We start from the raw sequence: 23,394 nt of genomic DNA, 5'->3' as shown, positions 1-23,394 counted from the left end.
ATGTTCTATATTTATTCCCAATAATCATTTTCAATAGAAATCAATTTCATAAGTAATTATTTAGTCGTAAATACAGATTTGAGTTTAATATGCGCCTATTCGATTATGCCACAGAGAAAAATAATATTGTATTTTACGAGAGTAAGTAATATTAAAACATACATAATGCGACAACTTTTCAAAACGCCACTCTTTTCTCCTGTAAATTGGTAGCTGTTTTGAGCATTAAGGCCTTGCTCAGTATTGTACAAGGCTCAGAAGTTTTGGCTCATCAGTAACTATGACTATTACTTAGTCGGGCTTTCGCTTCAGCACGCTGTGCGGATTTCGCGACCTCTTACTTAGGCTGTCGTTAGTAATAGTCGCGATCAGGCAAACCGGCCAAAACTATTTATGGTCTCCAGCATCATTAGCATGGGTAAGCTTAATACTAGAATTAAACGGAGATGGAATCGAGAAGGTGAAGTATTTCAAATACCTGGATAGTTTGATATTATACTAAATGATACCCGACGAAGAGATTAAAGTCCGCATCGAAATTGCTAAAAACCAATTTTTTAAATTTAAAGCAGGTCTCACATACAAGCATATACATATACAGACCAGAACTAAATTCGTAAAGTTCTCTATCTTCTCAATGCTACTCTACATAGGTATTCTGTTTTCTCAATGTTTTTTTTTTATTTCACGAAAAATAAAAAAAACATCGAGATTTTCATTTTTACTTCTCAATTTTCTCGAGAATTGTCGAGAAATTTTGATATATAAAAAATATATGTAATGTATAGTATGCGCTTATTTTAATACAGTATATTATTGTAGATATTTTTATATTATTTCTGAACTGAGAACAGGATGATCTTTGTAGAAAACATTAAGATGATTGTTGCGACCTCTCCCTTTTGGAGATGGCCGTCTTTTCTTTTCGAAGGACCACCGTCTCTCGACGGAATTAAACGCCTCTAACTATAGAAATGCTTTATTATCAGAGTTTACATCCTCAGAATCCTTACTGACGCACGACCACACGCCGTGACAGCTGAGGCACCTTCAGGTTATTTATACACAAAAAACCACGCACGGCCATAACACACTTTTATTCGGCCATGCATAAATATATGTAAAATTGTCGGAACAATGATGATTTGTTATAATGCACGCGATTAATCAAAATACCAGAATGGGTCGATCTACTTCGACTGATTACATATCGTCGAGCTACGAAGGAATTTTAGACTTCTATATATTAGAAAAAATTGTTAATAACAGCTATTGCATTAAACATTACATTTTTAAACAAGATTTTTTTTGTTTTAAAAAACGAGATTAAAGTAAGTTCACCGACAGGAAAATTTCATGACGTAACTCTGTAGAAAGCTCCCATACATTTTTGCAATCTATTGCTTCTTACGGAGCTGTTTTCTCTTATTTTTTTTTTATATAATGTCAGTTTCTAATGTAATATAAATAAAAACGGCATTAAACGAAAATAAATCGATCTGAATTTGACAGATATACAGAAAAACTAACAGAAAACAAATTTATAAATTTGCAATCTGATTCTCAGGAACATCAATCTATATTAAAAAAAACGACAAAAACATCGTTAAAATAAGTTTTGTTTATCTCGAAACATATAGATATATTTTTTAAATGTCTTAGTGATATTTTTGTAAACAATATATACTGTAGATATACATAAACGTTCACCAAAACGGTGACAACTTCTCTCGATGCCGGAATTCAAGTAGACGTCGTGTATACAGATTTTGAGAAAGCCTTTGACAAAGTTTCTCATACGTTATTATTAAAAAAATTGTCGAACCTCGGTTGCTCAGATAATTTAACTCGGTTATTTTCGAGTTATTTAAGCAATCGTAGACAGTTTGTAACCTATGGTGGCCGATTGTCAAAGGAATATTTTACCCCTTCGGGGGTTCCTCAAGGATCCAATCTGGGACCTCTGCTTTTTGTGCTATTTATTAATGACATAAATACAGCAATTAAAAATTCAAGTTTTCTTCTGTACGCAGATGATTTAAAATTATATAAATGCATTCGATCTTGTTGCGGACTCCTTCTCTCTACAAAGTGATTTAGACTCTCTGTGGAGATGGGCTTCCGTTAACCGTCTGCCCTTTAGTGTCGGAAAGTGCCATACTGTGTCATTTTCTCGATCCCGTTCGCCATCAGCTTATTTCTACCATCTCGGTGGTAACATTTTGACTAGAGAAACTTCCATTAAAGATCTCGGAATCACTTTCGAGAGCAAATGGAGGTTCTCTCTACACATACACGACGTCTGTGATAAATCTTCCAAGATGCTCGGCTTTGTTATGAGGAATGCCTTTCACTTTGACGATCCGTCAGTTATTCGCATCCTCTATGACACCTTAGTTCGTAGCATTCTTGAATCGGGATCTATAATTTGGAATCCCCGAATAGCCAAATATTCCCTTTTAGTGGAAAAAATTCAGAAAAGGTATTTAAGATACCTTTACAAAAGGACATTTGGTTATTATCCGTACTTATATCCCAGCGCCTTTCTTTTAGGGGCGTTGGGATATGATTCGCTGAATTCTCGCAGAAAGCTGTATGTCGCTAAGCATTTTTTCAAACTACTAAAAGGTGCTGTCGACAATCCAGCTATTCTCGAGGAATTCCAGTTTTGGGTTCCGGAACATTTTCGAGAATCACGATCGAGACCTCTTTTGATGGCAGTTAGGGCTAGGACATCCGCACTTGCCGACTCGCCTATAGCTGTGGCCATACGGCTCCTTAATACGCTTGCATTACATATTGACCTGTTTAATGTTGGCTACAAGGAGCTGATCCAGTTTGTCTCATTTAATTTTGATATTTTATAATTTTTTGTTATGTTTATTATTTTTAAGTATTGTTCTATTTATGTATATATACGTTTTTTTTTTGTTTTATAAATTTAAAATTTGTTTTCGACCATCGTGGCGCATTGGGGTAAACTGTTAGGCCACGATGGTCTTAATTTAATCTAAAAAAATAAAAAAAATTTTTCAGGAAAACGTTAAAACAATTTAAATATTTCACTATCAAGAAATTGTGTTGCAGAGACCAAGTGATAAAGAACAAAATTTTTTCATAGATGTTAAAATTTAAAGATACTTTTAAAAATACAAAAACAATCAAATATAGTGTGTGCAGAAACATCCCGAGCAAAATCAATGACAGGAAAGTAAATAAATAAATAATATTAAATAATGTTGCTATTCCGGTCGGATAACGTGAATACCAATTATCCATTATCGGTCACGTTGAGCTCAAATTCATTTCAGTACTGCCTGTACCTTCGTTGGTTGAAGTTCTTTCGGGCGTTCGGTGTCGAAATAAAATATTTAAATACAGTTGCGAGTCAATGTAAGTGAAATTAATAACTAATATAAACAATTAATCTAATTGGATAATTAATTAAAAAACATTTTCATTAAATATTTTTTCTCAATTCACAAAATTTGATTTTCAGTTGTGGCCGAAGACGAAACAGAAGAGAAGATAAATTTTATACATAGGAAGCGTTTCATTGTTTTTTTCTTTTCTTTTCTTTATAAATAATTAATTATTATATGATAAAGATATTATAACGATTATACGTAAACAAGTCGTGCAAAAGTGAATGGTATTGCATAACTTTATACAACAACCATACAGAATTTTTATAGAAATTCAATAAAATAAGTATACTTTAAACATCAATCGATTACTAGCTTTCAAAATAACTAATAACCATGCAAATAATATACATAAGTGCATTTGGTCTACTTTCTTAATTGAATCACCTGCTTCCAGGTGAAATATACAACAGGTATAATTTGAATTATTTTCTTATATAAATCGCAGTAACTATGTACCCATGGTCATGATTTTTTATTTATAAAATATTATTGATAATATTGCTTGAACGTCGTTCCAATATAAACATATAATAATTTATCATCTAAACTTTCGTTGTACCTCAGAATCGCGTTATTATGACATTTAATAAAATTTAACACATATGCGGAAAAAGGGCATCTTTCAGATTTTTATGACGTTTTCGATATATTTTCTATGCTATGTATTTGTTGATGTATTGTCGAACAAATTTTGCATAACAAACCATACAAGTATTTATTTATTTATTGTAAATCCCGTTGCAACATGACAGGCGTTAGTCAAATGTGTTACAACGGGGCAAAGACAATCAACTACTACTTAGCAGTGAAACACCAAACTAAAATCATAACTATACAAATGTCACTTATTCAGATCTTCCAGATACGATAGAAATTGAAAAACTTTAGGGTCCATATGGGATTTCAGGTATTAGTCACTAAGTTATACCACTGGCCTACCGTGCTGCTTTTTTATTACTATTTTATTTGTCGTTGCAGCGAATATTTTAGGATACTTTCTTTAAAATCAACATTTTTTTCAAATAATTAATTAATACAATCTCAATAACATTCACTTTGTCTATAAACTTCAAAATTATAAATCCTAATTTGTTTTTTTTCACTTAATAAAACATATTCTATTTGGCCAACAGACTATGTATAAACAGATCAAATTATATTTCTTACGTAAAACGACTTACGCCTCTTTTCCGCATATAGACTTAAATAAACGTCGATATTTATATATATGTACATAAATAAATGTGTAGCAACCTAAAATTTTTTATACCTAATTTTTGTTGCATTTAAAGGGCTAGCCGTTCTAAATCGCTTCGAAGCGTCACAAATTCGTAGCAGGTTGAAAAATATGCAGTAGTGAAAAATGGCGTTAGTAGAAGACAAACACATCGTGCATTGGTTCAGAAAAGGCTTGAGGTTGCATGACAATCCATCGCTAAAGGAAGGGTTGAAAAGTGCCACAACCTTCAGATGCATCTTCATAATCGATCCTTGGTTTGCCGGATCGTCAAATGTTGGAATTAATAAATGGAGGTATGTATGCAATATCTAAAAATACTTTTAGTACAGGACCTATCTATGATATTAATAAAATAAAATGTATTAACGTATTGCTCGGTCCAATTGAACGAACTCTTGTTTGTATATCATTACAATGTTGATTCGTGCTGCATATTAAATTTAAATTAAAAATTACGATACACAGAGGTATAAAATACGCTACTATATAATTTTCTACTCAAATACGTACCATTTATATTATGCTGTCATAAATAGTATCTTTCTTTTATTAAAGTGTAATTATTTTAATATATTTTCAGAGATTTGAGCTTCAATAAAATATGTAAAAACATTTTATTATTCTGGTTTAGCCGATACCTATAATATGTAGCAAACCCTTATTCCAAAACAAATTTTATTTACAACCCTGCAAAAAATTTATCATTTTGAAGCAAAGCTAACAACGTCTATTTATTTATCCAAATGACAGTTAAGTTAATATATCTGTATCTTATTATATACTAGATTACAGCGTAATGAATGTAAAGCAATAAAACCTCGCACGGTGAGCTCTGACGTCATTAAATTTTCCAAAATAATTCTGTGTAGAATTTTCGGGTCAATGAAATTGTTTGCAGTCACTTATTAAAACAATTCAGTACGCCGTATTTGAGATTATATACCCTTTTAGAGTTTTCAGTTCGCTCCTTCAGTTTTCGATCGTTTTGCCAATGCGATGGTTCGGGGCGGAAACAGACTCATTGTTATTGTCTAATAAATGTAATTATGTATGAGAAATTATGTAATTTTCTGAAAGACAATAGGTACCCATCGGCGCATTCCTTTGTATTTGGCATCAACTGGGTCCTTCGTATTTGGCACCGACCATCGCATTATGCAAGTAGCGCAGGTCATTTTTAATAGCAATGCAAGTTTTTGTAAATATTACTATATGTGTAGTTGACGCAATTTTGATCAAAATGGTAGATGGCCACTTTTGTATTTGAACGACTCATTTATAATCGATGTCAATGTGTGCGTAGCAGAGGTCGGTGCACGTCCAGGAACTAAGTGCGACTCTATATTTTATACATTTGTAAGAATTAAGGCCACTGATTTACTATTACTGAACGAAAAAATCTCGTAACTTAAAACTTGAACTTAAATAATTAAAATCTTGGGCAATTAGGAAAAATAAGTTTATAAAATCATACTTAATTGGTCAGTATTTTATGAGGTGAGTGGTCAGAATTATTTTACTGTAATAGTCAGTATAAATAATAAATAGGTCAGTATATATAAATTAAATTTAGTCAGTATAAACATATAAAGGTCAGTATTTCTTTTAAATTTGGCCAATAGTTGTGATTATAAAGATGTGTTTTCTAGAAACTAAATACTTACATATATATTTTCATTTTTAATACTTTGCACTTATTTATAAATTATTTATTTTAGAAATATCTTTAAAAATATGTCACTCATATTAAAATTGTAGGGAGCGAGTGTTAATCAGAACATTGAATAACTCTCAACGAATCTATTTAATTGTATGAAGACGCGAAGGCATTCAGCCCGACGAACGAAGCGGGAATAACGACAGAGCGACGGTGTAGAGCAAGTTCGGCTTGTTGTGTATCTGACAATGTTACGACCAAACCAAATAAGTTGGCCCTAAAACACATTGAAAATGATAATGATAATGAACTGCCGACGTGCGAATGACAGGTCGACCAATTGTACCACTATACGATAACACTATTGCCAACTGAAAAAACTGATTCTGACCATCTAATTTTTTTCTGGCCGCTTATATTCTGACCAATGTATTTAGACCTTTTAATATACATTCTGACAACAACGATATTAAAATTCTGACCTAAAAAATAGGAGTCATAAATAAATATGCATAGCAATCGACGAGATTAGCGCCATATCCGTTTGACTTTGTCTTTAGATGTTTAATAATAATACGTTTCATTGGCGTGTTATCGTCGTATTTCTACGTAATAAATTTATGCAAAGAGGAGGGATTGAGCAGCGTTCGATTCAACGTGACACAGCCAGACACGTGCTGTACAACGTGCTTACTATGAGTCAAGATACACGACCGATTAATGCATTTCCTTTTCCCACTATTTCCATATACTACATCAAATTGTATGTTAATATACACATTAGCGGCTTGGTGATCATTGCTCATATGGCAACTGGTCACACGAACGTTAGTCACAGGAAAATTGCTCACATGGACTATTGCTTACACGAACATTGGTCACAAGGCAACGTGCTCACACGAAAATTGGCCACAAATTGAGCACTCACAAGGCGAAATAAATATTCATACACTATTTTTTAAATATTTTTATCCGGTTTTATAAGAAAAATCTCACGGCTAAATAATAATGTGGCAATTATGTATTTTTGATTTAAAAATCGAAAGCATATGGATAATTTTATTTATGAAAACTTTATGAAAGCTGCTGATTTGTTAAACTATTATAAATACATATGTACCTATATCAATAATCGGCGATAGATATAAGTATAATTATATAATGGCTGATCGTATAAAAAATAAATACAAGCAAATTAATGCAATGTATTTAATTATTATGTGGGATATATATTTTTTTAAATCCTACTTCAAAAATAAAATCCAAAATATCTCAAATAGCTGATATTAAAATATTACTATAAAACCATCTTATTTATCGTTATTAAAACTATGAATTAATTTAATCTTACATATTGGGATTTGAGGAGATATTCATTATTAGTAACTAAATTGTTATTATAAATAAAAAATCATGTTTTCCGTGTAATTTAATTTAATAATTTTATTCAATTGAATGTGTATTATTTTATTCAAAATAATACACATTCAATTGAAGACCAAAAGTATTTATAAACATAACAAAAATGCTTAAAAATATTAAACACATATTTTTTTATGTATTTAAAATTTACAACATTTTTCAGCCTTTCTTGAATGTCAAAATAATTTGTACACAATGAACGTGTATTGAAATTAAATAACTTACCTTCTTTAAATCGTGTGTGTGATGTTCCACGTGAGTAATATTCATATGAGTAATCGCCTTGTGAGCGATCGATTTGTGACTAATTTTCGTGTAAAAAGTTGCCTTGTTCGTGTGATTAGTTGCCATGTGAACAATAGTCAAATCCACATATAAATAAGCGAAAACCACCCTTCTATATATAACCTTGTAGAAAGCGGTTAAGTCAGGGAAGACTTACAGAATAATAACTTACCTTCTTTATCAATATTCCAATCACTAATTTAATTAATTCGCCCTACCGAACCGAAAAATTGAAAATTTCAACATGAAAGATTAAGATTAAAATAGACTGTATGGCGTTTACTATTGTGTTTTTAGCATAATGCATTATTTTAAGTACATGGCGAATTTTCGATTTCCTAATATTTGATATTTTTAAATGGGTAATAACCAAATAACATAACATATGTCCATCAGTTCGATTACAAAATGAATAATTACTCCTATATTTTCGTAAATTATTTATATACCACAAGGTTTAAGTTTTTTTACTAAAAAACTGCTGTTTTATATAGGAAAGTGACGAAGCTTGTTTTGCTATGTAATGTGACATTTTTTCACATTTCAAACAGTGGCTATAAATAAAAATCGTAACTCGAGTAAAAACTATTTTGGGGGCCTATTTACATATATATTTATTTATTCGTTCATTATGGCCAAAAATTGGTGGCACTCTAGTAACAATGATGTGATGGCGACGGAAGGCAGCACATTCTTTTGGCGAACCTCGACGGAAAGACAACGGCCAGTAGTGCCTCGTCCGCCATGCACTCGAATATATTTCAATAACAAACATGTAAACATTTAATAAAAAATTCTACTGCAGCGGCTCAATCTGTGTATAATAACACTTTTACTAAAACTGCACATTGTTAATATTCAGGGTAAAAAAGTTAGGCATCCTAGTTCGTCATCTTGTTTTAAAATGGCGGCTTCTAAAAAATCATTTAAAAAAATGTTATACAATAATAAACAATATTTAAAAAATAAACTTTTGCAATCTTTCTCAGGCGAATTTTTTTTTGCTTAAATAAAGAAAATATATTTTTTTCTTTCAAGATTTCTTCTGCAATGTTTGGAGGACTTAGATCACAATTTGAAAAAGCTAAACTCGCGCCTATTTGTGATTCGTGGCCAACCTGCAGACACATTGCCAAAGTTGTTTAAAGAATGGGGCACAACCAGCTTGACGTTCGAAGAAGACCCGGAACCGTTTGGTCGGGTGAGAGATCACAACATAACGGCCATGTGTCGAGAAATTGGCATATCTGTCGTTTCTAAAGTTTCACACACTTTGTATAAATTAGACAAGTGAGTATATTATTTGTACTATTTTTTTCACAGTCATACGCTGTAAGTACTGAGGCTAGGCCGGACCTCCTACCCGGGCTGTCACAGGTGACAGTCGCGGTGGAGTAAACTGGCACGTAGAGCTTAGTCGCGCTCCGCGTAGCAATAATCATGATAAAATAACGAGAAGATTAGTCTAAAAACAGTCACTAAACATTGCATCAACTACGTTTAATAAAAAAAATAACGTCGTCTTATAAGCGTAAATCAATTCATCAACTCATCCTTGAAAAAAAAGACAATATACTTTCATTTACATTTTACATTTACGTTATACTAAAAGTAATATTATTTTTCAGAATAATCGAAAGGAACGGCGGACGTGCACCGCTAACTTATCATCAATTTCAAAATATCATTTCTGGGATGGAAGCACCGAATTTTGCAGAAGCGTCTATTACGCCCAGTAACATAGGAAATGCCTCGACTCCCATAAGCGATGATCATGATGATAAATATGGAGTGCCAACTCTTGAAGAATTGGGTAATTATATCAATTTTAATTTCGCGAATGACTGCTACTCCAATGATCGTCTTAAATCTCGAGTAAAATTTTTGGCTGCTCTCAGTCTAACCCTAAGATTGAAGCTGGAGTGTTGCTTGGCTGGCAAAATCTGAATCTGAATTTGCTTTTATTCCCAAATTCTTCGCAGTATATTAAGATACATTAAGCCATCCGAGAATCTGAATATTAATGTAAATTTATTTTATTTAGACACTACGTTGTGTTTTTTCCTAATTCATAAGACAATAATTTTTTCTGTATAATTTGTTTGCAATATATATAATACAATAGATGCTACAAATTCTGATTTTCTGAACTTGTTATGATTCTTATTACTGTTCTATATATTCTACAGCGTTTCCTTAACATTCTATTAGACATATAAAGTACATCTAAAATAATATTATGCTACATAACCCTGTTTAAGAAAATACCAATTGAAGAAATTTAAATATTGAAATATTTCTAGGACATAGTATTATTATTGCTCTTTAAAACCTAAATAAGTACAAAATACTTTCAAAATGTATGTAACGTTTTATTTTAAATCATGTGTAGAGCCTTTAATCCTCACAATAAACTAAATATTTTAAATTTTTAGGCTTTGATGTAGATGGTTTGCAATCTCCAGTTTGGGTAGGCGGAGAAAGTGAGGCTCTGGCTCGTCTAGAAAGACACTTGGATAGAAAAGCATGGGTCGCATCGTTTGGTAGGCCCAAGATGACTCCTCAGTCTCTACTAGCAAGTGAAACAGGTCTATCACCATATTTAAGGTAAAGATTCGTTACAATTTTTTACAGTCGTTACAATATATGTGAATATTATTCTAATATAATTCGCAGGTTCGGTTGTTTATCGACTCGTCTTTTCTACTATCAACTAACGGATCTATACAAGAAAATCAAAAATGCTCGTCCACCATTGTCTCTACATGGCCAATTGTTATGGCGTGAATTTTTCTATTGTGCCGCAACCAAAAATCCAAACTTTGATAAAATGCTTGGCAATCCGATATGCGTACAGATCCCTTGGGACAAAAACAATGACGCTCTAGCCAAATGGGCTAATGTAAGTATAAGTACTTAATTGCTTACATTGATATTTTATTAATATAAAAATTGTTATAATGACTTTTAAAGGGGCAAACAGGGTTTCCTTGGATTGATGCCATAATGGTGCAGTTGCGTGAAGAGGGATGGATACATCACTTAGCAAGACACGCAGTCGCATGCTTTTTAACTCGAGGAGATCTTTGGATATCTTGGGAAGAGGGTATGAAGGTATTGTAGATGAATTTAATATTTTTAAATATTATATAAATTGGTAGATTATATAAATTTGTATTCAATAGGTGTTTGAAGAATTGCTTTTGGACGCTGATTGGTCGGTTAACGCAGGCACGTGGATGTGGCTAAGTTGTTCTTCGTTTTTTCAACAATTTTTCCATTGTTATTGTCCAGTACGATTTGGGCGTAAGGCTGATCCTTATGGTGATTATATAAGGTAAATATATAAGACATATTGTAAGGGTAATTTTGATTGCTTCATGATTAATTTATTATATTGCAATTTTATTTTTATTTTTGAGTAGCAGTATCTAAATATTGGAATAAGTGCCATTAGTACATTACTTACAGTTGTATTACATCAATTCCAAATTAACAGTTTTCAAAAAAATATCTACAGTTGCTAACCAATTTTATATATCAAATTATAATTCATTTGTGGCAATATGTTTAACGTAAAATATTCTAGCTTGCTAAAAATTTATTAGAAATGCATATTATAATACTCATTATTTATTTTTTCGATAGAAAATACATTCCATCTCTGAGAAATTTTCCTACACACTACATACATGCACCGTGGTTGGCACCACTGGAAGTCCAACAGAGTTCTAGATGCATTATAGGCCGAGATTACCCTTTACCGATGGTCGATCATGCAACTTCTTCGCGTGCGAATATTCAACGTATAAAACAAGTTTACCGAAAACTGGCAAAATACAAGCCACAAAGTGAGTACATCTCTTTATATTTTAATATTAATAAATATTATTATTATTAATTATGTCTATATTTGTAGACGATGACACGGTAAAGAACAACATGATCCGTGAGTATACTATAATATTTATATATGTGACATCCATAACCAATATCAGATGTGTGCAATTTTTCTATATATGTATGTGAAATATTCTTCTCCGATTATAATATTATCACCATACTGAAAACTTGAAAAAGCAATCTTTAAAAATAACATTAATACTTTAACCTAGCGGACCCCATTCCAGACTTCTTTTATTATCTCTTATGAAATGACCTCACCAGGGATGTCATTTCAGCTTTTTCCAGGGGGGGGGGAGCAACAAATATTTCAATTTCATTAAGATTCATAGTATTTCATTAAGTGACATGCATTTTTCTGGCTCAATTCAAGGTGGTCCCTGTTTAGAATCTACGTCAAAAGCAATAAAATCGTGCCGTCGCCGTCGCAGTGAAAACGCTCGGCTATGCAGCGTTCATATTAAGACTTTTTATAACAATATTACAACATACAATAAGTGAGAATCGAATGAAGCACATCTAAACCGAATTTTGACCAATAGGAGAGCACAAAATACTTTTTATTCACGTAATAAGAAACTGCCCAGTTAAGACGTTAAGCATCTCTGTCTTTATTAACTGTTGAAAAATAAGTTGAGGATTAGTATTTTCCTTCATGATATTTCTTGCGAGCTTACATTTTAAGAACTCTTATCTTGAAGGCAAATTAATGTTTAACTTCCGAATTACTAGTTTTCTTGTATTGTGCGTTAATCTTGTAGGATTTATTCGACCATCAGATAAAAGTTTGATTCCCCACTCTTTATAAAAATATCATCAAAAATCCAAATCTTAAGCAGGTTTTGCGCAGCTGTTTACCTTTTAAAACGGTAAAGGATTAACTAAGACATTCATTCAACAATTTTGTTAGAATGTATTTATATTAAAAAAAAAAAAATATTATATGATTTGATTATAAATTGCTTTATTAATTTTACTTAATAGTAAGTAAATGTGACATGTCTGATATTGGTTCGAAAGTCACATATATTACAAATTAAATTATGTATTAATTAATTGTTATTTTCAGAGTCTTTGATGGTGGATAATTTGAATAGATCCGACATGCCCGCATCGTCGCCTAGTCCTAATACTGTCATTTCGTACGTTAACCAATCAAATTACTTATATTGTTCTACCCCAGAGAATCAAAGTAATAGAATCATGTATCGACAAGGTAATAATAGAAATGGTGATACAGATGATAAACAGTTTGAGAAATCGGATATATTCAAAGAGAGTCAATATCGCAACAACTCGACACTGCAAATGTGCAACGTGCCTTTCAAAAAAATAGTCGTGATCGATCAAAACTATGAAGCGATCAAAGAAGAGCACAATACAGACGACGAAGATGAAGAAGAATACAAAGAAAGCAATTGTAGCGATGAAGAACAATCTAATAGTTATGTAAGCCAAGATCAGAGGGAGCTGATTGAGAATGAAAATTTTTATAACGAAGATAAAGAGTATAGGCATCCGTACGCATCGTGCAGCAAGTCGCAAACAGAAATTAACAATTTACATAATAGGAAACACTTTTACTACAGGAAGTTCGATGCAATGAAAACGCTAGCTGTTGAACCAAATTATAGCGATGATAATATAAATAAACATATGAAAAGAAATTTTAATTTTACACGAGAGATGAACTTTTCAAGTTTTCATCAACCGATGAACAGTATGTATGGTGTTGAGACAAATTATTGCAACTCAATGAAGCAAAGAAAGGAACATCAGATTTCTAGATTGAATGTTAAAAACCACGATTGTAGTTTGGCAGAGGAGCAAGTCAGATTCCAACAAGGACGATCTGTTGCAATGCAAGGATGCAATCGACCAAATTCTTGAAATTTATCTTATCTTTACAATTAATGAGCTATTTATTTTACATATTCGAATGCCATGCACTATCAGTACTTTAAATTGTATTAATTTAATAAAGTAAAATATGGAATTTGTCAAGTTATTGACTGAATTTAATATTAACCTGTTATTTTATACAAAGATATGCTAAAACTTTAAATAAAAAGTTGTTGATGCATAAAAGAGAAATAATAAAAAGACGTAGTACCCAACAGGAAAGACAAATAGTTAGGTTGATGATTATAGAACATGTAATATTAGTTTAAAAATAATGATGTGAGGTTAAATATTCTCGAGAGAATAAAACTTAAGAATATAACTCGTAAAGTATTAGAATGCTGCTACTAACTCCTCTTAACATCACTGTGAGGCCAGTTGTAATATACCACTAACTGCCGAATAATAATTTATATTTTTTGTAGCATAGTTTTTATTTTTGTCGAAAATAAGCAATAAATTTGCCATAATCTAATGAATATTTCTACTACTGCACATTTATTTTTATTACCAATATGATTATATGTATTTAGCATTTAAACATATGTTGAACTGTAAAAGTATGTCATAGCTAATAAGTTTATTAAATTTAAATAGTATATTTGATAAAAACATTTTATTTATATTAAATGTAAATGTAATTTGTATATAAATCTAATTGAACGTAACATATTATAAATAAACAACAACTTATTATAATAAGAATTATTTATTTACATAAATTCTACACAATTCTAAATGTTGTATGTACATAATAAAAATTTAAATCCATATTTATTCTTTTTCTTCTTTCACAATTACCAATCTTTTCGCCGTATGATTCTTTTCTTGTAATTCAGCTTTGGTAATTTTCCAATCCTCGTCGATTCTATTCGCCCAAAAGTAATACACTCCGCTCGTTATTGGTCCTGACACAGGAACAGCAAAGTTAGCTTTTTCGCCATCGCAAGCATTTTTTTCATTGTCCATGAGACTAATTCTGAAATCTTTGATCGGACTCCCAAGCATGGTTTTCGCACCATGATCTTCTCGTAATATGTCCATGGCTTTGATGTAGTATGGAGAGTCACGTACTTTGTCTGCCAATTTTCCAAACAGATAATATCCGACTCCGGACACAATAAAGCCACCGATGGCAGCCACTTTCGATAAGTCAATCGAAGCCATAGTAATAATTTATTATTCCTAATATAAAATTTACATATTTTATAGCATAAAATTATTCTCAAACAACAAATCAGTGCATAACCTTTTCATTCACTAAATGACATTTGACGTTTTTATCAGTGCTGCCAGCATAAATAAATTTTAAATTACATATTTGCACTGAACTGTATATGTGTACAAAAATTTCAATTAATTTCGACCAACGACGATTCTTTAAAAAAACTGATGAAACTGCTTTTAACGTTTTTTTTCACCATGTAAAAAATTTTCATCGAATTCAATTTTTTTGCTATTTTAAAATCGGGAGTTATACTTTTAATAATAGCATAGCAAAAAGGTAAAAAAAATTTTGGCTGAGGAGCCACAATATTTTTTTGGTAACCACAGAACAAAGAATATAATATAACTGTATGGTAACCATAGTACAAAGAATATAATAGTAGCTGATCAAACAAAGAATATAATAGTAATAAGTGTGCATAGAAGAGCGACAAGGTGCAGCGAATAAAATATATGGCTACCATGAGACTATCTCTACTATAAGAGGTCATAGTAGAGATAGTCTCATATTAACCATATATTTTACTCTCTGCACCTCGTCGCTTTTTTATGCACACTTACTACTATTATATTCTTAGTTCTGTGGTTACCATACAGTTGTATTCGCCGCTGTTTATCAGGGTTTGTTTATTTTTTAAGGTATTAAATGCGTCAATTTATTAAATTAATATAATTAGCAACTACTATGTAATTATTTTGATAAACTATAAATTTTAAAATGCTTATAGTTAATTTAAGTTACTATTCTATAAATTTCAAAATTATTTGCGAAAGAAAATTGATGTTAAAGTAGTATTGGTTTATGATATTTTAATGTATCAGCTCATGCTTAAATGTAATGATAATGTAAGGGGAAGGGGGGATTATTTTTTGCTTGGGGCGCTAAATAAGCTAGGGCCAGCCCTGACCGCGCTCATTCCTCGTTCTTGCTCAATGATTTCGCGTTCTTTTTTTTTCTTATCAGTTTTATTGCAGCCTTTTCTTCGGGTCATTCTTGAAAGGGTCACTAAATTTGCATTAAAAAACTCACAAATAATGCGTCTGAAATTCAGACGAATTATTTATTCAGACTCTGAACCCGAGTCTGGAAAAAAGCATGATCACAAGCGATATTAAGATGCTGGCGTAACAAGCGTTAAACACACTGTCTCCTCGTATTCGTTATGCGATAAGTCGCTCGGTAAGGGAGTCATTTTTTATAATTCGTTTTGCTCGTTATGCGAATCACTCATTATGGAAGATGCTAGTTAAGCGAAGTTCCACTGTATTGTTATTTAACAGTCAGGAATTGTATTAAAAGTGTTGTTTAATTTTTTAAATATTTAATACAAAGTTTAAATATATTTATGTTATTATATAATATACAGTTTTAATGAAAACTGTATTCTCGATACAACGATACAAAAACAATAATAAAATTTAATTTAAAATATCAAGTTAATTCACAGTATAAATAATAAACACAATAATAACGTTAATCTATAACAAAATGCACATTGACTTCATTTATTGCTGTATAAATAATGTTACAATTTGATTAATCAATAATAATTAATTTTACGAAAAAAGAAATTTAACGTGTCAGCTCAAATAAATATATAATATAAACTGACTTTTGATATAATTGCAAAAATCTAATCACATTTCACACATTTCACTACATTCCGACAGCAAAAATTTCACATGCATGAATATCGCAACACACTCACAGTCCGTAAAATTATAAGTATGCTTTTATATACACAATAAATTATAAAATACTCACACTCGAGGGGGGCTTGTAGACCGGCTTTGTAATATTAATTCGTATAAAACACTAACTGGTTAAATATACTAGTAACATAGTTGCAAACTTGGACAATGTGATTTACTGTCAATACAACAAAAAAAATCCTATGGCAGGAATAGGCCAATCTGCTTAATATAGGCATGAACAATATGACAAATTCAATCACAGCCCAAACCTAAAATTATTAGTGACCCTAAGCAAATATTAAACTCGTCAGATATAAATAAAAAGTTAGACTTTATAATTTAACAGCGTACAATGACAAAAGCGCCTTGGCTAACTATAAATTGGATTACTTACATAATAAACATTCTATAAATTGTAACGGCTCAATTAGAAATTTATAAGGAATAACGAAATAACCGATAAAAATTATATATACATATTTTACGTCTTTCTCTACGTTCAGCCTTACGTTTTGGCTAACGGCGTCGATTATATGCAATGAGAGGGTTCGTTATAAGTGTCTCACAACAAACCCAATTGACTGAGCTGTAAAGATATTTATAAATAAATTAATAAAAGTAAATCATGAAAAAAAAAACATCATCACCAACATCGTTAACTTACTAGACCCTGACGTTCTTTTTCGCGTTCTAACACAAGCTGGGTTTGCCGATGATCGAATTTAACTACTGCCGCTAAAACCTTGGCGAGCACCAGATTGTTGTTGGAAGGCCCCGTTAAGTATTCGTAAAGTATATTCCTCAAGTATTCTAATTCGGTGTTTTCCTCCAAGTTTCTAATGTGATTCAATGAAACGAGTGTTTCGTCCAAGCGCCGTTCTAACTTTTCGTTTGTCAGACCCAACTTTTGATTTTTCTGCTCCAATATCCTCATGTTGCTATCGTTGGACCTGTTTATGAGCTCGAGATTCGCTAGACGGCTCTCCAGCTCCATCTTTTCGTTCGCCACACTCTCGAACCTCACATTTAAATTCTTAAGATCTGATTTTAACTCCGAATCGTTAGATTCTTTCATATCCATGTGTTTATCCATTGAAGTTTTTATTTGATCTTCCAACTCGAGTTTTTCTTCGATCAATATTGAATTTTGCCTCTCAAGATCCATCACTTTGCTGTGCACGTCTTCGACAGATTTTAACTCTTCTTTCAATTGCGCGTTAACTTCCTTTAGTTGATTCAGTTGAGCTTGATCGGTATGATCTTTATTGTTTGGCGTCGATTCTAAATTTTTATCTAGCGTAGTTAGCATCGCTTCGCCGTTAGCAAGCATGTCACGTATTTTATCATTGAGTTGACTATTGTCTATAGAGACTTTAGTGAGATGATTTTGTAATCCCTCTATTGAAGAAGTCAATCTGCTATTTTCCTCCTCCAAGAAGTGCATTTTTTCAGTCATACTGACATTATCAGCTTCGATTTGCTGCAAAACCTTCAATTGCACATTTAAATGATCGAGCTCACCTTTAAGATCGACGTGCTTCTTCGACAACTCGTTAAACTCGTCGATCTTCGTCGACAACAAAATATTGTTATTTTCAAAATCAGATTTCAATTGGTTGATTTCTTCGCCCTTTTCTTTCTCAACGCCTTCTAATTTACCCTTGAAACTAGTAAACTCAGCTTCGATGTTCTCTTTTTCTTCCAACAATTTTTGATAGTCCACAGATTTTTCATTTAAATTTTGCAATTGCGAGAAAAGTTTCTCCTTTTCTACTATCTCGACGCGTAATCTACTTTCAAAGCTATCCTTTTCTTCCATATAACCTTTCAGATTGTTTTCCAGCTTAATTTCTGCGTCTTTCAAAAACTCGATCTCCTTCTGAGACTTGCTCAACAATTGTTTGTTTTCATTTACAACTTTAGTAAGTTCAGTCTTCAAACCGTCGATATCGAGCATGAATTTATTCCTATCGCCACTAGCCTGTTTTAAATCGGTGTCCAATTGTGAAACCCTCATGTTTAAAAATTCTTTTTCTAACTTCACTTCCTCAAATTGGGCCTTTACAATTTCAAAATCACTGATCTTTTGCTCTAAATAGGACACATGTTCTAAAACAGATTCCTTCTCCGATTTCAATTTTCCGCATTTTTCTTGAAGCATATTATTATCGTCCAATATGTTAGATAGCTTCATCTCCCACACGTCATTACTACCCAAATATTCCTTTAGTTTAGCTTCGTTCTCGCTCAAAGAAGCTTCGAGCCTTGATACATTATCGACATGACTCTTATCATCCAATAATAACTTCTCTTGATCTGATTTAAGAACTTGAATAGTTGCTTCCAAATCTTCAACTTGAGTCTTCACAAGATTAAGGCTGGCACCGTTCTTTTGATCCATATCATTATTTAACTGCTCCATCTTTGTAATTTTCTCTTCAATCGCATTCTTCTCAACTACAATCTGCTTATGAGATTCCAATAAATTTGCAAGCTCTTCTTGCAAGTTTTTAATTTCTTCGAGCAACTTATTAGCATTGTTCCTCTTCTCTTCGCTTTCGCTCTCCAATGACGAAACCTGCTTTTGCAAATTTAATTTTTCTCCATTGTTTACTTCAGATTCAGTTTTCAACGAATCGCATATAACATTTACCTCGTCGATTTTAATAATCAATGCCATGTTTTCCTTTAACTTATTATCATAATCCAGTTTTAGAACATCTAATTCCTTTTCTACAGTCTTGCAATGTTTAAGAACATCTTCATACTTGCCATTTAGTTCGACAAATTGATCTTTCAGCAAGCTATAATCGGATAATTTACTTTCATACTCATTAGATACGTCTGACTTGTCTCGGATTTCGTTTTGCATATTCTTTATTTCAGCTTCATACTTATTACAACTGAGAGTCGAATCCGTCAATTCTGCTTGAAGTGACAATATCTTCTCATTCAATTCGTCGATATTTTCTTGATTCAAAAGCTTCAAATTATTGATTTCACTATTGAAGTTATCATTAGTCAAATTCAAATGTTCACACTTGTTCTGCAACTCGGTCAATTCATCGTTTAATTTATCATATCTTAATACGACTATACGCTTATCCTCCTCGACAATTGCAATATTCTTATTTAGAGTTTCTATGTTTTCACTTGCTAGTCTTAACTTATCTTCCAAATCGCTCTTGGACGATAATAACTGTTCATAGTTGAGTTTTATGGAATCGTGTTGTTCGGAGATGTGTATATAGTTTTTCTTCAACTCTCCGATATCCTTAACGTTTTCAGATAGATTCTGCGACTCTCTTTCCAAATCGGAATACTTTTTCAATTGAAGCGCATTCTCTTCGGACATTTGTTTATTCCTAGATTCCAGGAATTTGTTTCGATCAATTATGGCAAGCTTTTCATCGATCTCCTGCTTCAGTTGCAGCTCGGTGCATTTCAAATTTTCCAACAACGCAATATATTTAGCGTCCAATTCTTGATGTTGTACTTTAGCATCGTTCAGCTTGGTCATTAAATCGGCGGTTCCGATTTTCAGTGCGTTCAGTTCGTTCAACTTCTCGTTTGTCATTTTTTTATCGTCTTCGTATTCTTGTAATGTCTTTTTGAGATTCGTTATTGTACCATCTTTAGATTTTATATCAGAATTAAACTTAGAAATCGACTCATTTAACGATTTGATCTCATTCTCTTTTCCCTCGAGCTCCTTATGAATGCTCAACTTATTCTCAGCCAAAGATATAACGTTCTCTTCCTCGCGTCTCTTTAACAAATCGATAGTGATGTTCAGACTGGAGATTTCTTTCTTAGCAAGATGTAGATCAGATTTAATTCCGGTCATATCGTTAACTTTTTTCACTTCGAAACCGTTCAGTTCGTCTTGCAGCTTCGTAACTTGCTTCTTCGTTTCATCTAATTGTTTAGTGATCTTATTCATTTCCATAACGTTACTGTGCAGCTTCTCGTTCTCTTGATTCAGTTTTTCCAACTGTGACAATACAATCTGTAGCTCAGAATTGAGGTGCGTATTTTTGTCTTTGTGTGTTTTTATAGTCTCTTTGCACTTAACGAGCAGTTGCTCTAATTTGGTAATTTTGTTGTTCAAGCTTTGAACTTCGGCGGAATGTTTATTTTCTATGGCGCTGATTTGCGGTGTTTTTTCGTCGTCACTTTGACTCACGGACAAATCGATCAAAGGTTGAATGTTATCAGTTTTATCTTCTTGTGAAATTAAATCGTGCACTTGGGTTTCGTTTTGCAATTTTTCTAAAATAATATTATAATCATAAATTAATATTAAATTTACAAGTACAATCATTTTAAATTTACCTTGCGAATTATTTATTTCAGCATCATTCTGGTTATAAGATTGCAAAAGTTTAATTTTGGTATTGAGAGACTCAATCTTCAAATTGCGTTCATCCAATTCCAATCGAAGAGCATTTTCTAAGTGAGCCTGTATGAGTAAGATAATAATAAGTTATTTTAAAACCATAACTAGTACATTAGTGTGTTAGATAAAAAGTGACAAGCATAAATTTTAACCCAAGAACCGTCAAGAAAAAAAATCAATAAAATACGCCAACGACAAAGGATATATTGCACAAAAGCCAAACCCATAAATTGACACTTAACGTAATCGCAAATAAAATCATTCGAATAACAGAAAATTTATAGTCTTTTACAAAGGAATTTTGTTGAAAATTTCATTTACGCCCAATCGCCTCCAATTGGTTGAAGAAAAGTACGAATAAGCAGAAGAGCCTTTACCCTTCCTAGATCAAGGCTAATATTCCGTTTGAGAAGACACTATTAAAATTCAGACTTTAGGAAGCCAAGGTGCACTCTAGCGTCAATCTATGAACTCTGTCGAGAGCTAAGTGGTCACCAGAGAGCAGCCAGGAGTTCTCAACTTAAGATTTGAGAGCTACGATTATCTAGGTGCACACTACCAACCTACTACGATTATTTTTTAATACATGGTTTAAAATTATGCCAGACTCTTTTTATCTTGAATAATATGCAATACAAACTTTAGCACTTTGTTCCAACTGACACTGTTCGCGCAATTCAGAAATTCTTCTCAATGCTTTATCTTGAGTCTCAACTAGTACAGCCTAAATGTACACATATCAATGATAAATCTGCGAACAGCGTAATTTAATTTAACTTCCATCAATAATACAAACCTTTGCTTTGGCATTTTCTCTTTCTAAATTACGATAATGTCTCGCTAAATCAGTATACCGTCCGCGATATTTATTATATTTCTCATTAGTTTTCCTATAAGCAGCGTAGAGATGCTCTTTGCTGACACGCTCCAACTGTGCCGGAATATTGACATTGTCTTCCATTTCGCTCGCAGAAATATCCAAATCGGACTGAAATTCAGATATAAACATGTAGAAATATTCGCATTGGTACACAATAAAATTATATAAAAACAGTACCTGCAAGTGAAACATTCCACCGGGCGATTCGTAACTAGGTAACCTAAAAGACACATCACTGGCCGTAGAGCTATTCGACAATCTTCGAATTCTGTTGGCGGTCGCCGGTGGCGGATAAATTCCATAGTTGGACTGCGGCGGAGATTCGCCGATTGAATTGATATCGTTTCCGCCGCGCGTAACCGCGTTGGGAAAATGATTGCTGTTCAAAGGCGCAAGCTTATCGCCGTTCTCTTGCTTTTCGTTCTTGGATGAATTGGAATGGAGCGGCGATGGAGAATGGCTCAACGATATGTCTTGAAATCCCGCATTTGACAACAATGATGGTGGTTTTTGAGGCGTGTCTACACCTATACGAACATGTTCGATGAGTTGCTTTATGTTAAATAATTAAAATTAGCAAATATTCATACCGTCGTCGGCGATAGAAAATAGGTCATTATTTGAAATGTCCGAGATACTGCTCGACGCCGACGTAACAACAGCCTGCGAATTAAAATATGCTACTTATGCATGTCGCATAAACTAATTGAAATAAGCATCGATAATCTGACAATTAAGCGTGCAAGTCATAAAGTTGTATTTAGATAGGCGGAAATGTCACCTGTGCGGCTTGCGCAAATTGTTGGAGTCGCTGCGGCGATGACTTCATTTCTTCGGCTAGCTTATCCTTAAATTTTCGGAACATGACGGCGACTTTTTACGGCCGATCCTTCACAACCTGTCAAACAACCACCATTGTGTCAAACGTCTCGCTGTCTTCAGGATCGCCAACTGTCAAAACTAATTTGGCCTAGGCGTACTTTTAATCACCTATCTGTGCATAAATTCATAAAGAAGCTAATTTAATTTTATAAAAGTTGCAATTAGAATAACTAACTCGTTCACAAGGTGGATGGACAATATTTTTAAAGTTCTGAGAACTAAGTAGACATTTAAAAACATAATTACGTTGTTTATCCCGTACAGCCACAAATAATTTATAAAAGCAGCTTTTCTCTAAATAAGAGTTAAAGTCGTTAAGGTAAAAAGTTAGGTAACCACACGTCCTCTTTAAAACTTTTGCCCTCATGTGTCCTTATTTGTCCTCATTGAACAAAAATGTCCAAGGTGATATATTTTTAGCTTCCACTGCATCCCTAAAAAATCTGAAATAATCTTTAAGCAAAAATTTCCAAA

At 32.6% G+C, this 23,394-nt stretch overlaps 3 protein-coding genes across 5 annotated transcripts; 1 reads left to right on the top strand and 2 right to left on the bottom strand.

The window, feature by feature from the left end:
• Positions 1 to 3,309: 3,309 nt before the first annotated feature.
• Positions 3,310 to 13,931, top strand: LOC148230843 (cryptochrome-1-like). 2 transcript variants are annotated; one of them, XM_088194004.1, is made up of 12 exons: positions 3,310 to 3,393; positions 3,500 to 3,838; positions 4,721 to 4,961; positions 9,071 to 9,322; positions 9,661 to 9,845; positions 10,468 to 10,639; positions 10,709 to 10,934; positions 11,006 to 11,146; positions 11,218 to 11,369; positions 11,681 to 11,883; positions 11,952 to 11,981; positions 13,005 to 13,931. In XM_088194004.1, exons 3-12 carry the CDS (start codon positions 4,792 to 4,794, stop codon positions 13,823 to 13,825), a joined length of 2,352 nt encoding a protein of 783 aa, XP_088050130.1. In that variant the 5' UTR covers positions 3,310 to 3,393; positions 3,500 to 3,838; positions 4,721 to 4,791; the 3' UTR covers positions 13,826 to 13,931. The 2 variants fall into 2 exon arrangements, with proteins under 2 accessions (XP_088050130.1, XP_088050131.1); XM_088194005.1 differs by having other exon boundaries at positions 3,500 to 4,961.
• A 596-nt stretch (positions 13,932 to 14,527) lies between these two features.
• On the bottom strand, positions 14,528 to 15,142 carry LOC148230842 (uncharacterized). The gene has a single exon (XM_088194029.1). The coding sequence runs from the start codon at positions 15,002 to 15,004 to the stop codon at positions 14,612 to 14,614; it is 393 nt and encodes a 130-aa protein (XP_088050155.1). The 5' UTR covers positions 15,005 to 15,142; the 3' UTR covers positions 14,528 to 14,611.
• A 1,391-nt stretch (positions 15,143 to 16,533) lies between these two features.
• On the bottom strand, positions 16,534 to 22,994 carry LOC148230841 (uncharacterized). Of its 2 annotated transcripts, none has more exons than XM_088193992.1 (8): positions 22,820 to 22,994; positions 22,629 to 22,701; positions 22,216 to 22,565; positions 21,955 to 22,146; positions 21,799 to 21,882; positions 21,095 to 21,221; positions 17,424 to 21,031; positions 16,534 to 17,345 (listed from the first exon to the last, which is right to left on the bottom strand). In XM_088193992.1, exons 1-8 carry the CDS (start codon positions 22,901 to 22,903, stop codon positions 17,322 to 17,324), a joined length of 4,542 nt encoding a protein of 1,513 aa, XP_088050118.1. In that variant the 5' UTR covers positions 22,904 to 22,994; the 3' UTR covers positions 16,534 to 17,321. The 2 variants fall into 2 exon arrangements, with proteins under 2 accessions (XP_088050118.1, XP_088050119.1); XM_088193993.1 differs by having other exon boundaries at positions 22,216 to 22,559.
• Between the last annotated feature and the right edge of the window lie 400 nt (positions 22,995 to 23,394).

Source organism: Plectrocnemia conspersa, unplaced genomic scaffold (assembly GCF_051122295.1).
Source record: "Plectrocnemia conspersa isolate PC_06_02 unplaced genomic scaffold, ASM5112229v1 ptg000010l, whole genome shotgun sequence".
Taxonomy (NCBI): Eukaryota; Metazoa; Arthropoda; class Insecta; order Trichoptera; family Polycentropodidae; genus Plectrocnemia; species Plectrocnemia conspersa.
The sequence above is the reverse complement of the archived record's forward strand: the minus strand, read 5'-3'. Positions and strand labels throughout refer to the sequence as shown.